Source organism: Rhinolophus ferrumequinum, chromosome 17 (assembly GCF_004115265.2).
Source record: "Rhinolophus ferrumequinum isolate MPI-CBG mRhiFer1 chromosome 17, mRhiFer1_v1.p, whole genome shotgun sequence".
Classification (NCBI taxonomy): domain Eukaryota; kingdom Metazoa; phylum Chordata; class Mammalia; order Chiroptera; family Rhinolophidae; genus Rhinolophus; species Rhinolophus ferrumequinum.
This window is the reverse complement of record NC_046300.1, coordinates 22,010,589-22,028,772: the sequence shown is the minus strand read 5'-3', so window position 1 is coordinate 22,028,772 and position 18,184 is coordinate 22,010,589. Positions and strand designations below refer to the sequence as shown.

At 43.8% G+C, this 18,184-nt stretch overlaps 1 protein-coding gene and 1 pseudogene across 1 annotated transcript; both read left to right on the top strand.

The window, feature by feature from the left end:
* The first annotated feature begins 4,755 nt into the window (after positions 1–4,755).
* Positions 4,756–5,888, top strand: LOC117037294 (glyceraldehyde-3-phosphate dehydrogenase-like). Its single transcript, XM_033133221.1, has one exon. It carries the CDS (start codon positions 4,821–4,823, stop codon positions 5,820–5,822), a length of 1,002 nt encoding a protein of 333 aa, XP_032989112.1. The 5' UTR covers positions 4,756–4,820; the 3' UTR covers positions 5,823–5,888.
* Positions 5,889–11,878: 5,990 nt separating this feature from the next.
* Positions 11,879–12,954, top strand: LOC117036682 (BRISC and BRCA1-A complex member 1-like; annotated as a pseudogene).
* Positions 12,955–18,184: the final 5,230 nt, after the last annotated feature.

Below are 18,184 nucleotides of genomic sequence, written 5' to 3'. Positions count from 1 at the left end.
GAGAAGCAACAAGCTCCTCAAGACTCGTGTAAGGACACGAATTCATTCATGAGGGATCCACCCTCATGACCTCATCTAACCCTAATTACCTCCCAAAGGCCCCACCTTCTAATACAATTATATTGGGGAATGAGGTTTCAACATATGAATTTGGGGAGGACACAAACGTTCAGTTCATAACACTGACCCCTGCCCAGGGTAGCAAGCAGAGCTGCATTGCAGCATCTTGTAAACAGATAGAAGACAAATCTACCTAGGACAGTATGTATAACAGCAGCTCAGATTTTTAGAGCACATCTGTAGGTCCCCACTTGTGAAGAAAGCATGAGACAAAGGTCAGAATACAACTTGAACATTAAGTGCATAAGCAGACCTTGTAGCTGGGCTATTGCACAGCAGACAGAGAGAAGACAATTTGTAGAACCTTAAAGAAGAACAATCTAGACCATAGCAGAACAGAGGTGATTCCCTCAGCCAAAACCTGTTGTCTACTCATTAACCTCCAGCAACAGTTGTTTAGCAGAAGGAATCAGAAATTACTGTAGATTGCTCACAATGGGGTGTCTGTAGGAGAGGAACGAGATATCCTTTTTTGTTCTTTTGGGAAGGTGTGGGGGCAGGGCAGTGAGAATAGCCAGCATTTTTTAAATTCAGGGAAGAGTCTTCAGACCTTAGGGGCAAAGGGGACGGGGAGGTGTCCATTGCTCTGGAGCCCGCCCCTTACAGAGCTAGTCCCTGAGGGAGAGTTAGACACACTTTGTAGGGATAAAGGAGCCTGCTGGGACAGGAGGGACTGAAAAGCCCAACTCCTACTCTTTTGAGAGTCCACACTTTGAGAATGTCTCTTAGATTTAGATAGGTCCACTGACAGCTGCTATCCGGAAAAATCCTCAAAGAGGAGCTCAGTGTGAGGGAAGGGAATGTCGGGGCTGGTAAACCGTGGTCACCACGGTTGGAGAAGGTGTGGGGGAGGGTTCTACTGGCACAACAGACAACTGAGGTTAAATTCCCCAGGGCAGTAGCAAACCATAGGGACCGTGTGAAGCACCTGAGGGTTAATGATAAGGCTTATATCCTTGGATCAGTCCCAAACTGGGGCACTGCTGGCCCAGGCATCGTTTGACCAGTAAGGGGCTCACTGTCATGGTGGATAAGTGATCCCCAGCCTATGTCGGATCAGATGCAACAGCCATGCCCTCAGTCGAGGCAACAGTGATACTAGACCAATGTGGCACTTTTCAACTCTCCATTTGGTCTGAGTAAGTCCCCCATGACCACAGTCAATTCAAGGAGTGAGGCGTTGGTTCTTGAGAGAGATGCTATGCCTTGTGATAATAAGGGTAGGTTGGACTCCACTTGAGCCGATCAACTGGGCCATGTGAATTACATGGTCTAGGGAAAATGTAAAGACTAAATGCATATGGTTATCACCCCACTGCCTAGATTCAGTCTTTCTTTACAAAATTCCTGGCTGTTTTCATGTGACTCTGGGTTAAAGGAAAAGAGATATCTGGACAAGGAGGACCCAATGAGGCAATTGCAGATAAGAATCTGGAGCTTGGCATGGACGAATCAGGTGATTAGCCCTGCCTTATTAATATCTCCCTTAATGAGCTTTATTTCTACCTGGCTGTATAGCGTGGTTCACTTGCTCATGTGTATGAGGTTGGGGTGGGGAGGGGCTGAAGGTGAGTGGCAATAGGAAAAAAATGTTTACCTTCCATAAGGGAGGTGGTGACTTGGGTGCCAGAGGGTGGGGGTAATTACCTGCAGCAGGTACATTGCTTGCACCTACTCAAGACAAGCCCTGAGCAAGGGTGGTGGGGTAGGGGCAATGTGTCAGCCTCTTGGGTTATCCTAACCCTGAAGATGAGCTTTGAGGCACAGAAGTCTACACAGGAGCCAGGGCTGACTCCTCTCAACCCACCACTTCAAAGTGGGAGCCCTGGGCTTGGGAAATGTGCCGCCATTCTGGTGAACCTTGGGAGGTTTCAGCATGTTCTAAGGTTTAACAATCAAGTTAGTGCATACCAGCACAGCTTGAAACGGCAGATATTAAGCATTAATCTCCCTAATAAATTCATTAGTCAGCTATATGGTCTTGAAAGAGGTTTGTACACTCAGATCATAAATTAAGCCCGGGTTAGACATTAACCTTCTCTGACTTTGCTCAGCAAATCTCCCAGTAGCTCTGAGATCAAAAGTTTCTTCAGCCTTCCTAAGATCCTGCTTTCCTTTGACTAATTACACTGATACAGAGTTTCACAGAACATTTTAATGATATAGTTAGAAGGAAAAAAAGGTAATGCCTAATCTAACTTCTATGAGTTTGTTTACTGAGAAAAAGAATGACAAGGTACAGTCATTCAGGATCCTGGGCTCCTGGGTACAGATTTTCCCAGGCCATCTTTGCAGTGAGATTAGAAGCACTATCCAGCACTCACCTATCACTTCATGCCTAGGGCAGTGGCCTCTTGGTCTGTAAGGCTGGCCCTAAGTCCCATTGTCTTTTTCCCTGCTGTTCCAACTCCTGTTTCCTGGGCATACTGCAATATCGCCCTGATATGGTATCTTTAATCTTAATTATGTATTATCTATCCAATGCTTTGCATTCCTTGTATACACAACACTATGGACTAGCGAAACTTAGACACCAGAAACTCCTGAAAAAATGGCTTTCAAGACCCTGCCAGTGACTCCTCTCCCTGGATCTCCAGTCTTATTTTTCCATCCCCTCTGCCTTGTGCTGCCTGTTCAATGAAGAAAACTCTATTTTGCTCCCCAGCTCTCTTTCCTCTCCACTCTGAATCACTGGGCCCAGGTTCAGAAGGCTCACCTCCTCGGATTCCCACTCATCTCGACCCTCACCCGAAGCCCTATCCCTTCAAACTCTGTCACCAAACTCCGCTATTTACTAAAATCTTTTCAGATGATCCCTTGTACTTTGTCATTCCCTCATCTACGTCTCTCATTACTCGGCACTTGTAGATATAACAGAAGTTGGTTTTCAAATAATTCAGAATTTAAATCTTCCAGGCAGCCGATATCTACCACCAATTAGCAAGTGGGAGCCACGGCAACACGCTCAGTGTCTGGGACAGACATGATTATAGGTTCCTGGGAATATGGAGGTGGACAAAACAGAAAATATCCTTATTTCCTCAAGCTGACATCCTGGCGGGACAACCTATTGGTTTCTTTAACTGTTGACTGCTGCCAAACCTTGGGGTTTTTATTGAAGTTCCTTTACAGTGATACAGCAAGACTTCGTATTTATAAACACATCTTTTAAAAATAAGGTCAAGAGAGTTTTCCAATATGTTGTGATGTGTTCTTGACGCGAATACATGGACAGGTCTTCTAATGAGATGATAATTTTCAACAAAAGGAAGATTAACGAATGTTTACATCACTAATGGTATCCTGCTGATGGACTTGCCCTCCCAATGAATTTTTAATACAAGCTAAGTACCCCCTCACCTGGAACATTATCTTATTTTACACAGATAAACACATTTATCTGTGTATTACTTATTGTTTTTAAAATACTCATACGCATTTATTTTTCCGCATTATGAACACAAAATGTAAGTTTTTAAGGGCAGAGGACAGAAGAGAATATGTGTTCAGTTCTTTGTTCTGCAGGTTGCGTGAGTTCAAAGGTGATAGTCGAATATTTAAGCCCTGACCACTCATAACAAGTGTAGCTATATCAGCATGTAGCTGTTAATTGTAAGTCCCCAAGTGACCCCAGGAAACTGTCTCCTCTCAACTAAAGGGGAACAGATTAGATTAGACGGAATATTCGCATCCTCGTTGTCTGCAGACAGATATGAACCCTGAAGTATTTTGTTTTGTTCGGCTTTTGGCCAGCCCAGTATTATTGAAAATTAGAGTGTACATTCTCCAGTTTACCACAGACCTCACCATTCTCTATAGTGTTTTCACAATTGTTTCACATACATGTATATATATACAAGCAGCCATGATGCCTGCTTTGCCCATGATGGCCTCTGAGTTTGCAGTCCCTGAATTGAAAGCTTTCCTAGGTCCCTGCTTTATTTGGGGTGGAAAACTATGCTCAGAGACTGAGTTTGTCTTTGCCAGTAATTTATTTAACGTAGGTTCGCTGTGGGAATTTCACTATCCAATATATACAGGATAATAATGCCTCTTAATAAGCCAATAAAGAAATAACATACTCCAAAGCAATGACAGATTAATGACACTATTGTTTCAGGCAAGGGGAGAGGAAAGAAAATAAAGTCCAAGTTTAGTTAAGGTGTACCTTTTCTGTGAGGTTGACTCTTGGGAGAGACTGCTTAACCAATTGCCAACTGACTTCCAGGTGCCAGCACACACACACAAAAAAAGTCCCTTGTTGCTAGAGCACGTTGCTAGGGAATGACGGTGCTGCTATTGGAGGGCCTTCTTGGGGCATCTGCTGCACTTTTAGCACTATCCATAAGAGGGTTCCTTTACTATGGCAGTAATAGCCCAGAGGTCTTCAGAGAGGTGTTAGATCAGCAAAGGGTCACCTTGCCCAGACCAAACACTCTTGAATGATACTCACAAACTCTCAGTATTTATAGTCTAAGTGCTCCCTTGCCATAGTTGCTTCTCCACATCTTTTATTTGATAAGACACCAGTACCAGTAGCTGAGCTACTGAGTGTTTATCAAGGACAACAGATAAAAGGATGACATCCTGACAGACTTATCTCACTGTTATATCAAAACCATTGACTCTTGCTCTCTGCTCCTCCCGTTCGACAGACAGCCGCGTCTTCCTGCGCAGTACCAGCACGACCCTGAGACACGATGGTGAAGGTCGGAGTGAACGGATTTGGCCGTATTGGACGCCTGGTCACCAGGGCTGCTTTTAACTCTGGCAAAGTAGATATTGTCGCCATCAATGACCCCTTCATTGACCTCAACTACATGGTCTACATGTTCCAGTATGATTCCACCCATGGCAAGTTCAAAGGCACAGTCAAGGCTGAGAATGGGAAGCTTGTCATCAATGGAAAGTCCATTACCATCTTCCAGGAGCGAGATCCCGCCAACATCAAATGGGGTGATGCTGGTGCTGAGTATGTTGTGGAGTCCACTGGGGTCTTCACTACCTTGGAGAAGGCAGGGGCCCACTTGAAGGGTGGAGCCAAGAGGGTCATCATCTCTGCCCCTTCTGCGGATGCCCCCATGTTTGTGATGGGTGTGAACCATGAGAAGTATGACAAGTCCCTCAAGATTGTCAGCAACGCGTCCTGTACCACCAACTGCTTGGCCCCCCTGGCCAAGGTCATCCATGACAACTTCGGCATCGTGGAGGGACTCATGACCACAGTCCATGCCATCACTGCCACCCAGAAGACCGTGGATGGTCCCTCTGGGAAGCTGTGGCGTGATGGCCGAGGGGCTGCTCAGAACATCATCCCTGCTTCTACTGGCGCTGCTAAGGCTGTGGGCAAGGTCATTCCTGAGCTCAATGGAAAGCTCACTGGCATGGCCTTCCGCGTCCCTACCCCCAATGTGTCGGTTGTGGATCTGACCTGCCGCCTGGAGAAAGCTGCCAAATACGATGACATCAAGAAAGTGGTGAAGCAGGCATTGGACGGTCCCCTCAAGGGCATCCTGGGCTACACTGAGGACCAGGTTGTTTCCTGCGACTTTAACAGTGATACCCACTCTTCCACCTTTGATGCTGGGGCTGGCATTGCCCTCAACGACCACTTTGTCAAGCTCATTTCCTGGTACGACAATGAATTTGGCTACAGCAACAGGGTGGTGGACCTCATGGCCTACATGGCCTCCAAGGAGTAAGAACCCCCTGGACCACCAGCCCCAGCAAGAGGAAGAGAGGCCCTCGACTACTGGGGAGTCCTTTTCCCAAACTGATCCCCCAACACACTGAGAATCTCCTAACCTCGTCTCCCTCCCAAAGCCCCTAAAGGGAAGGGGCTGAGGAAGCCCAGCCTTGTCATGCACCATCAATAAAGTTCACTGTACCCAAAAAAAAAAAAAAAAAAAACCATTGACTCTTAGAAACAACTTCATTTTTGTCATAAACGAGTGGACTTGAAATCATATCAAACCAATACATAACAGTCTCCCTTTCAGCTCTGACATTTCTGATTCTAGGTCTTTGCTACTATCCTCTTAGCGTTGTGTTGTTTCACCGGGACTCAGTAAGTGCTGAGGGAGACAAGAATTAGATATATTACTTTTAGATGCCTCCTAAACTTTGTCCTTGCTTCCTCCTTCCCATGATTTGGGTTCTGGGTTCTGTCTAATTTTATTAGTGTGGGGTGAGAAAGACAGTGACAGATTTTTAAACAGGTTTCCTTAGTAAAGGAACTATGGACACAGAAAATTTTCCTCTCCTTATCCATCCAGAGAACTTGGACTTGCTTGTGACTGGTTAGATCCAGTGGTCCCTGGATGGCTGTGTAATGTGTCCTTCTAAGACATAAGGCAGAACTCAACTGTGGAATCTCAATGAATTGCTCGTCTGGTTTGGCTCACTTCTTAGGGTACAGTTTTGGGCACTGGGGATGAAAAGAGAAAGGGAAAATCATCTAGCTTCATATCACTTAGAACCCTGTTGTCGTGGCTTGAGCCTCCACACTGGGGCAGCCCAAGGTCATCCTCAAATTAAAACCATGTTTCTCAAAGCGTATTTCCTGGCCCACCTGCAATGGTGTATTAAGTTGTAGGCTCCTATTGAGGCTCTACCTCAATCCCCAGGACCCAACTCAGAGCTTGCCTGAAGCTCTGATGGATGGTTAGTTCCCTGCTTTAATCTCTGCCTGAGGGCCTTCTCTGGCTTCAAATGAGTTTGTTAGAGCCAGGGACTTCATGCCCAGCAAGACAACTCTCAACCAATAAGGGAAAGGAGTGTGAGTAAATACCCCAGTTTTTCTCGTCTTTAGTAGGGCAATTGTAAGGCATGTTCTTTTTGCTTCCTTAGAGAGTCCCCTGGTTGCCCATGGCAACAACCTGCTCCTTAATGTATACTTGCCCTGCCTCACTTTCTTGCTCCCTTGTTTATGCTTCTGGGACCACCACCCCAATAAACTGCTTACATCTCCGTTACATTTTAGAGTGTCCTTTTGAAGAACTCAGCTGAAGGAACCTCATCCCAGACAAGAGGCAACAGAGTTGCAGTGGGTAGAGGCTTTGGAGCGAACTTCCTGGGTGCCCATCCAGGCTCCACCACTAACTAGTTAATAACTTGTTATTAAGGACAACTAGCTAACTAGTTATTAACCGTTCAGAGCTTCAGCTTCCTCATCTGTAAAATGAGAATAACAATAGTAGCTACCTCATACTGTTGTTGTGAGGATTAAATGAGTTCATACAAGTAAAGTGCTTATAATAGTGCCTGGCACATAGTAAATGTGTCATAAATAGTTGCTATTATTATCTAATAAATCAAAGTCTCTTGGGTGGGGCCCAGAAATGTGCTTTTAAAATACGCTCACCAAGTGATTCTTACGTATGATAAAATTTGAGAACCGCTGAAACAGAGACACACCCCTTGGCATTCCTGTACACAAAGAAAACATTTGAGGAAGTCGATTCTATTCCAGCAGATAAGCAGTCAAACATACCTTTTGCAGGGGAAGCCTGCAGGTAAAATAAAGAGCTATGTCAGTGTTCAGAGCACTGGAGAAAACATGACACGTGATTGCACCCTGGGGCTCACCACATGGCTGAATTCATTCCTTTTTCATCCCTTGGTTTTACCACAATTCCCATATTAGGTAAAGTCCTAAACCACATTAGTTCTTTGAAGCCAGTGGTACCCAAAATATGGTCAGACCGGTCCCATCAGCATCACCTGGGAGTTCACTTGAAATGCAATTCTCAGATCTCACCCCAAATCTACTGTATTTTAAACTCTGGGTGAGCCTGGTAATGTGTGCTTTCAGAAGCCCTCCAGGTGGTCCTGATGCAGGCTAAAACGGGAGAACCACTGTCCTATATGAAGGAATTCTCTAAACCTCTCCGCTTTTGTTGCCAATGAAATACAAAAGTCGGGATTTTTCCAGAAGTGTTTCTTTCAATCAGATACCAGCAAATGTGGTTTTTAAAAAATGAAACCTCTGCTTAGTAATAATTGTGACTTTTGGGGCCCAAAGGTAAAGTGTCCAAGGGTAATTGCAGTTAGACTTGCAGGAACACTCCAGAGTTTTGCAATACTAGGAATATTAGAAAAATATAATGGCTTATCCATAATAAGTCTTAAATATTTCTCACATCCAGCTGAGCAAAGTATCTCACAGGTGACTTTCTGATATTTGGGCCTTTCTGACCCAGAAAGAATATAGAACAACAACAAAAAAATAGAACAAATGGAGCAACGTAGGAAACTTTGTTAACATTCAAGACAAAAAGTTAGCTTAAATTATGAAGCAGAAAAAGAGTGAAATGAATATTTGTTCATAGTGCTTTATTTAAATTAGTTCTCCTGCTGGTGCCACTGGGACACAACAATCAGTCAGGTTCATTTCACCTCTTTTTATCCATCTCTGACTCTTTGGCCCATTTTCTGATTCATAACTGAAATAATTTTTTCTTGGTAAAACTAATTTTTTTCAAGTTATTTCTGGGGCATTTTAGAAGACTGCTGCTATGATTTAACATTATCAAATGCAACAATGTTTTCATGTATCGTTTTAGTTAATCCTCACATCATCCCTATGACACATTATTATTCACATTTTATAGATGAAGAAACTGAAGTACTGAGAAGTTAAATGACTTGTTTGAGATCACACATAATAAGAGCAATTCAAACCCAGGCAGTCTGATTCTTCACTTACTGTTGCTAAATAGTGAACCACGAGAGATTATTAACAAGCCATTTCTTTGGATAGTAGAAATAATTAGAATGTGAATTCTATAAAATAATAGGATAGATTTGAATTTTTTAAATTTTTAGAGTAATTTTGGATTTAGAGAAAATTTGCAAAAACAAAGTCCCAGGGTATCTTTCACTCAGCTTCTTCTCATGTTAACATCTTATATAACCATGATACATTTATTTTAAAAATATATTAACATTGGTACAACCCTGTCATCTTAGCTAGACTCCATTCCAGTTTTACCAGTTTTTACACTAAGTGGCTTTTTCTGTTCCAGAATCCAGTTCAGGATACCCTGTTGCGTGTAGCTGTCCTGTCTCTCTCATCTCCTCTTATTCATGAGAGTTTCTCAACCTGTCCTTGATTTTCATAATATGAATAGTTTCAAAGAGGTCTGGTCAGGTGTGTTATAGAAAGCCCCTCACTTTGGGTTTGTCTGACAAGTTTTCTCATCATGATGAGACTGGGAAACTGAGTTTGGGGTCAGAAAACCAGAGAGGTGAAGTGCCCTTCTCATCTCATATTAGGAAGGGTAGGAAGAGTATGGGATCAACATGACCCATCACTGGTAAACTTCACCTTGATCATACAGGTAAGGTAGTGGGTGGTACGTTTTCTCACGGCCTTGTGACTATTGCCCCTTTCCATACTCTATTCATGGGAAGCAAATCACCACTACATCCAGCCCACTCTCAAGGGAAGAGAAATGAAGTTCCACTTTCTGGAGTGGAGAGTCTCTCCATTTACTAACCAGAATTCTGCTGCATAGAAGATCTATCTCTTCTCCCCCATTTATGTATTTATTCAACCATTTACTTATATGAATATGTATTCAGGGGTATTTTGTGTATTCCTTGGGTTATAATCCAATATTACCATTATTATTTTTGTGCTCAAATTGTTCCAGCTTTGGCCATTGGGAGCTAGTTAAGGTTGGCCCGTATGTCCTTTGACATCTCAAAACCTTTTTTTTTTTAAGAACTTCTTAATTTCTGGAACTACAGAGTGCTCCGCGTTCCATTTTCCTTTTCCAGGTTTTTCTACAAGCAGCCCTGGTTCTTTTTATTGGAGAACGGCCTTTTGAAACCAAGATCTGGACACTAGTGGTGTTCATTGCTGACGGGTAGCATTTCTTGTAGACCCTGTCAACTGACAGAGCAAGGAAATACATGTACGTATACTAACTCATGTATGCACATTTCTGTATCTAGCTATCTGCATGTATATATTAAACTATATTAAAATAAATAAAATATATGCATATATTAAAGTACATATATTAAAATAAACATAGCTTCATTCTGGTATCTCCTACTCGAATCCAACACCATACGGGGCATTCCAGCCTTTCCTTCTTGCATATTTGTAACTTCTTTCTCTGATATTTATTCACTTATTTGTTCAACCCACAGTCCTTTAAGAAACAAATTTACTAGTTAAAGTCTTTATGTAGAGTTCTTTTTGTCTTTAGTCTCCCAGTACCCAAAGTACCATTTTTAGAAGTTAGGTAGGTAAGCTCCTTTTCCCTAACCCCCTTCTGTGAGGTTATACATTTGTAATACAATTTAATGTATTTGTCACAGTCAGGATTCCATTCTGGGATGTGGTAGATTTTTTTATAGTCCATTTGCATAAGGGTTTATTGAATATCAGGACTCCTAGAAACCATAAAACACTTTATATATTTTCCAGCATATTTTAGTGTATGTATATATATGTCTGGCTCTCTGTATATATGTATGGCTCTCTGTATTATTATTCAAATTAATGTTCTCTGGAGAAAAATTTCTGTAAATACAGGAAAACAAAAAAAAAGAAAAGAAGTCACCAGGAAGTCTATTACCTGGAAATAATCATGGTGAAAATTTTAGGATATTTTCTCCTAGACTCTTCTAGATGGTGAACAAAAATGGCACTGTACAATTCATATCATTTGAATATGCTTTTTACCTTTACTATATCATGAACATAAGAGAGTTATTTGATATTTAAAAGCATAAATTAAAAAATAACTCCCTCTTTCCCCAGGAATTTCAGATTAGTAATTAGAGATGCCAGCAAATGCTAATACATCCATACCAATAAACAACTTTCTCCTGGCAAAGGGAACTGATTAATACAATGTGTGCAAACATTAATTGATGGTGTGAATTAAGGATTGAATTCCTGCTTTAAAGATGTTATACACGCCGTGCAATCAAGGAAAGCATTTAACCAGATTTGTTCATGAGTTCCACTGTGTTCGGTTGAATAGCTAATTTATAATTGCATTAGTCTGTAAAATAATCTATTAATAAAACTGGAAGTAAAATTGGGCAGAGATTCATTATCTCAGTCAGTTCTTCTGGATGCCCACAGAAGAACACTTTTCCTGCAAATGAGGTGGAGACCTCATTATCATGCTCAGCAGACTGGGGTGCACATATCTGTCCTTTATTCTTCCAGGGCTGAGTAATGTTCCAGCAACCCAAGTAATTCATTAAAGTTAGTGAAAGACTTAAGTGCATGCTTAATCTCCTTTGGCTTTAATTAGTATTGTCTTTGGTTTGAAAAATGTTTCATAATTTACTGAATTGAAAAATCAATTTCTTATCAGCTTTCTCAAGGTAATTGCACTTTCTGCTAGTAGCTCTTGGCATTTATGGAGCAAAACCTGGGCCCCTGAGTCATCATTGCTTTTCAGAACCTTTGCTTTCCCACTGTTGTTTGGATTCATTGAAAGTCAGGGTAAAATACCCAGAGAATCTGTCCAAGGACTACTTTTAAGATTAAATTCAGAGAAATCTGGAAAGTCTACAACCAAATGGGACAGAAGTAAAGACCCAGAAGTGAAGTATTCATTCATTCATTCAACCAACCATCATTGATTCAGCATCGACAACATGCCAAGCACCATGCTAGGCACGGCCCATACAGAAGTTAAAGATTTAGGTGTTGTGGCAGTGCTGCACCACCTCCAGCTGGGAGGAGATGGAGTCAGAATCTGCCAAGCCATGTCCCCACATGTAATGCAATCCTGAGGAAGCTGAGACCTAGGCTGGGAACCCAGGCCAATGTGGGCAGCTGCAACAAGGCTGAGGATGAGGCAGCCACTACTGATGACGGGACCCTCCAGGCGCCAGGCCCGAGCCCTGGTAGGTGTCCCTGTCAGTCCCTGAGTTCCGGTGCAGACGCTAAAGGTCAATTGTCCAGAAGGTGATCACCTACCTGAACCTGTTGGGGAAAATGTTGGTGCTAAAGCTGAATTTGCTCAACAGCTGCCAAACCAATGCCCTCACCGTCTCCCAGGAGATGATCAAAACATTACTGTGGATAAAACCCAAAATGGACAAGAGCCACGAATTCGCACTGGTGATGGTTAAGTGACCACAGGGCCTGGCTGTCACACCTGACCTCAGACCCCTAGAAGTTCGGCAGCTTCCTCAGACCAGGAGAGGGCCTCCTGCTCCACCTTCAATCTAGAAGGTCTCTTGATCCTCATGCAGCAGACAACCGAGCTGCCAGTCAATGAAAACACACAGAAGAATCTGCCCCCCTACAGGGTCTGCCCTGCCCACTTGTTCTCCCTGACAGCACCCATGAGAAAATGTTCCAGTGTCTGTTTATAGTGCCCAGAAGGAGGAGGAGATGAGCTGGAAGGACATGTTTGGCCTTTATGTGCAGCCTGGATACCAAGGGTATCAACTACAAGTATAAGGTGATGCTGGCCGGGCCAGTCCTCAAGCTGCACAGCTGCATGGCCAAGCTGTTGGCTCATCCACTGCAACAGCTGTGCCAAAGTCACACCTCCTACAGCCTGCTAAAGGAGGACGAGGTACACACTGAGGCTGAGGTCACTGTCTGAATTATCCCTGTACATCTCAACCTTCTGGCCTAGAGTGCTGGTTGTCAAACTAAACTCTGTGGGACCCTGGGGGTTCCAGGAAATACCCAGGACACCTGGGGGACTCTGGAAGGAAACCAAGATGCTAGGAAGCATCTCAGGAACTCTGGGTACCCATCCCCCTTGTTTCTCAGCCCACACCTCACTCCCAGTTTGTCAACTGTAATTTTTGTTCGTACCAATGTGATTTTTTTCATCAAAATAAAAATCTAAGGCTCCCTAATCCATGTCAACAATACTACCAAAGGTCTGGCGTAGGGTTGACAAGAAGGTGGGAATGTGAGCACTCTCACATAACCTTGACGGAAAAACAAATTAATATATCTTTTCGTGAAGGTAGAAATTTGACAGTATCTATCTGTACTTAAAGTGTGTATACTCTATTATTCTATGAGTCCAATTCTAAGAATATAGCCTATGAAATACAGTTGATCCTTATTATTTGTGAATTCTATATTTGCAAATTTGCCTACTCACTAAAATTTATTTCTAACCCCCAAATCAATACTTGTGGCCCTTTCAAGGTCATCCGTGACAAGCTGTGTCCACAAGCTGACCTCAGTCTCTTCCAAGAGCCAACAGGTAGCAAAACTAGGTATCTGCCTCTGACACATCCTGTGACCCCCACACCCTACCAAGGGACCAACTCCGCTCCTAGTTTTAATATTGGAAAATAGATATGAGGGAGATTGTTCCCCAGTCCCCTAGCCAGCAAACCCAAGCCCCAGATGCACATAATTGTGTTGGAGCTGTGATGCCTCACTGTTTTCCAGCGTCAGTGAGGGGAAATAGCCTCTGATACACCTGTTGTAACTGAGCAGGAATGGGGGATGGAATTGGTCCGAGAGCAGCTTGTGATAATCTTTCTAACTGTCATATTAAAGACCCGTTTCCCTCTCTCTCTCCCTCCCTCCCTCTTTCCCTCCCTCCCTCTCTCTCTCTCTCTCTCTCTCACTCTCTCTATGTGTGTGTGTGTGTGCGCGCGCACGCGTGTGTTTAGTGCTTCTCAACTCGGCTTTTCCAATCATGAAGGGGGAATTTTGTTGCCAAACCAGGGCCATGGCTCACAGCATAAATTCCTGCTAAGAACAGGTGGTAAGCAAATGGACAGAAGACTCACATGCATTTGAACTGACACTGCTTAAAATGTCTGCTTAGTTATTTAGTCAAGATTGACATGTCAGCCTGTTATCTCAGATCCACGTTCTGAGATGTGTTTGCACTATTTCAGAAGCAAAGAAAGAGGTGCTGAGGGGGCACACTGCACCTCACATGGTTTGTGGGGCATCAACATTCACAACTGTGAGGTCTCTTTTTCTCTTCTTGCTCTGTTTCAGACAAATGCATTCGTCTGTAGCTGCTCCAGACACCCTTGTGGGGTGCAGAGCTTTGTCATCCGTCCCAACACCAACTTCTGGGTATTCTTGAGTGTTGGTTCTCCAACTTGGCTACATCTTATAATCACCCAAAGCATATGAAAAATATTGGAGTCTGCGTCCCTTCTCAAGGGAATCTAGTTAAACTGGTCTAGGGTACAGCCTGAGTTTTAAAACAAAAACAGTAACTAAAATATACATCAAACTTGGAGAACAACTGTCTTAGTGGGCACACTGGCAGACCAGATTGTGTACGGAGGTCACACTGGCTTCTCAGAGGTGCCTCTTATCCAACTAAACTGGAAACATGTATGGAAATCCCTTATTCAGAGAGACTGTAGAGACGAAAGGAGAGGCTTCTCCTCACCATGATGTTCACAACACAGAGGCGAAGACCAGCAAAGCACAGGGAATGCATGCAGGACAGGAGCAGCAGCTAGGCTGCCCCTCACCTTCTACCAGGTAATCTCAAGGAGTCCCTGACAGGGAATATCATATTATGGCATATTCCGAATGGCCAAGGCAAAAATGCTCCAAGGTGCTGTACACTCACAGCTGACTCCTACAAAATAGCAGTTGGCTCGAATTATGGTGCAAAATAATCAGAAAGAATGCCTTCCAAGATATGTTGTAATGCAGGGTCTCAGCTCCTGCTCCCCAGACAACAACGCAGGATATGGTGAGGCCAGAAAGGAACACCAACGGAGCCATAGGTAGGGGAGTCATATCACTATATTCTTGATGGCAGCTGGTCAAGACACAAAACCAAACATCCACCAGTACCCCAACGAAGGGTCTTCCTGTACACCATTCTCGCTGTCGGCCAGGCGAGACACAGCAAGTAGGATCAACACGATCTGCAATCCACAAAATCTGTTTGCTAACTGCACTTGCCAGCCGCAATCTACAGTCCATTTCTCTGCCAACCAACCAACCCCACTTGCTAGCTGCAATCCACTGTCTGCTTCTCTGCCAACCAACCCATCCCCTTGCCAATGCAGCCACAGCAATTATATTAGTGGTTAATGGCTAACCGGTTACAGCTGATGGCCAACTAGTTACAGCTGACGGCCATCTACTACCCGAACCAGCACCCCTCCACGTGAGGTCGAGAGCCTGGAAACTGCTCTCTGGGGCTCTGTCCTCACATATGTCCTCTACGCCTTGTGCATTGTTAAAAACTCAATCTTTTATTTCTCACAACTGACACCTCTTATTGCAGTGGAGTTGTATTTCTCATCAAGATGCAGGGCGGAATGTAGGCTGAGAAGCAGTCCCACATAGAAAAGGAAGACCTTGCTTTCATCACATCAGCCAAGAGCCTCCCCACCCGCCACCCCAATACACACACACACACACACACACACACACACACACACACACACAACCGCTTCAGCTTGGCCTTCCAGGCCACCAAAGTATCCTCTCAACAGCAGCTGTATGCTTTAATTAGCAGATACTTTTATGTCGGAAGCTGTATTTGCCATCATGTCAAAGACTCATCCATGGATTCCCAAATGCAGTGAACCATTCGGTTTACTTTTCAAAAGCAGTTTCCTGAGGGCAAGGAAGGCAAGACTTCTCCCTCACAGTTGGCTCATCCCTCATGGATTCAAGCTGACCTAACAGTTATTTCTGCTACAGCTTAATCTCATTTCAAACACTCCTCCCAACTCGTCATTAATCCTCAGTGTTACCTAAATCAGCAATAAGGTGCAAAGGTTTCCCCAAACTGGCAATCTTGGATTGGACACCGTCATAAACACAGAGGTTGTATGTGGGCTTAAATGTAGTTCAAGGGTTATGAAGGAGAGCATAAGAAATCTCGAACGAGGCTTCTTTGAACTTGGAGGTTGCAGTGGAAACAAAGGTGACATTTAATGGACTTTTGGCTCCCAGGAGAAACCCTTGTGACAATTTCCCCAATTTCTGGTTACTGGTCCTTTGTCTCTCTTTATTTTTTCCTCCCACGTTTTTCTTGATAAGGAAATAGTGAGGACTTGACATTCTTGAATTTTACACTAGGAACACCCTCTCAGGTATGATTTACTTTGCCTGTCTCTCTGCAGATCACTGATTATTATTAGGACAGTTTTTCGTAATTCATGGAGAAAATCAATTTGAGCCTGCGATGTCATGGGGAACTCAGTTTAGAAGAACAATGAATAATGTTGAAACTTCAAGCAAAATTTCTTCAATTCTCACAACCTCCTCATGTTTTTAAAACCTCTCTCGCTGCTCTTTGTTAAACAGTTTCGGAGAATAAGGCCCTTCCCTGGCCTTATGTCATTTGGCCAAGGAACCAGAATCTACATTTCTGGCCCAATTCCCTTTTCCTTGACTGCTGATTTCTGGCAAGAACGGAGAAGGGGCTTTGGGTGTGGGGGTGTGTACCAAGGCTGACTGCTAAGAACCAGATCTAAAGAGTTAAAGGGTCTGATTCACAAAGAGCAGGAGCTATTTCTAGAGTATGAGGCAAGAGGGAGAGTAGGGAGTAGGGGATACAAGATCTTACAGGCCCTCTTTGCTTTGAACAGTTAAGGAAACACAGTGCTGCTGAGAGAAAGACTAGAACCAGGACTAACTCTGCCTAAACACACTCGCTGCTCTCTCCCACCGCCAGCGCCAGCGCAGGAATTTATTTTTCCTCTCACAGCAGGCCAGTACAAATTTTATCATATCTAAATGAGTCCAAAGGAACTAGATTCCCCAAGCCTTTCAAAAGCCACACTCAAGGTCAAAGGCTTAATCTTCCAGAAGCGGCATGTTTCCCGGAGATCCCAATCCATTGAAAATATCAGGGGCCTCATCTGGGGCAGGGTTAACTTTCCAACTCTTTTCGTAAAACACCGTCATGACACAAATCCAGAATTCTCTGCTCCATCATCATGCGGTGCTTTGCTGCCTGGCCAACACATCACATTTCTGATTTCGCCAGTTCTAAATGATTACCACTAATTCCATCCCCCCAGAGAGGAGGTGACACGCTGAGTTCCGTTTTTCACATAAACGCTGATTGAGCAGCTGTGCTGAGCAAGGCCGTTGTGCTAGATAAAATGCATCACCATCATGCCCAGCAAGACTTTACTGATGATGGCCTTAGGGCTGCCAGCCACGGTACAATGTCACTTGATGCCCGAAACCCTCACTTGGCTTCTTAGGGCCCACCCCAAAGGCAGAATTATAGACAGTTAGGGCTTGGGCCATCTTTGAGCATAACCAGCCTGCCCTCCCATTGGGTCGATGAATAAAGAAGCCCAGAGCGATTAAGTGACTGGGTGAATCAAGCTCACAAATCTGTTGACAGTACCAAGAGAAGACTCCAGGATTCCTAACCTCTGAACCAGACGGCCGTATTACTCTTTGCTTTTCTCTACAAGACACTCGGATTGGTGCTAATAACAGTGTATCTCTGCGTGGTTATGCTGTTCTTGGCCCCCAAAATTCTCTCTTGCTTTTCTTCATCTGGCTATCTCCTACTCGTCCTTCAAAATTCAGCTCAAGTGTGGCCTCCTTAAGTCCTCTCTGGCCCCTCGTATGAGATAGGGGGCCCTCTAGATGGCTCCCCGTGCTCCCTACATTCACAGCACTCACAAAATTACCCTGGTACTCCCCCACTCACCTGTCAACTCCTCAAAGGTTATGACCCCTTTGATTTATACAAAAACAATGCCCACACACAATGGCCGATACACGTTGGTGGCTTGTTCCTCTCTGGGGAACGACAACATGAACACTATTATCATCAGTGCATTGCCCACTCCACGTATGTGGTGACGACAAGCTGTACTTTGTGTGCCCTCTGGAATCTTACAGTCTATCTAGATGGCAATGACAGGATATTATTTAAAAACATAAATAAAAACATACGAGTGTGTTAAGCAAAGTTCTGGTGTTGTAAAAGCCCATTTTCCAGATGAGTACAGGGAAAGGAAACCCCCCAGAGGAGCTAAGCAGATCATATAACAATCCTGGACCAGGGCCTTATCAGAAACCCATGCTCTTGTTACTGAATTTGCTGCTTCATTGTCACTTCAACAAGAAACGCTTTGTCAG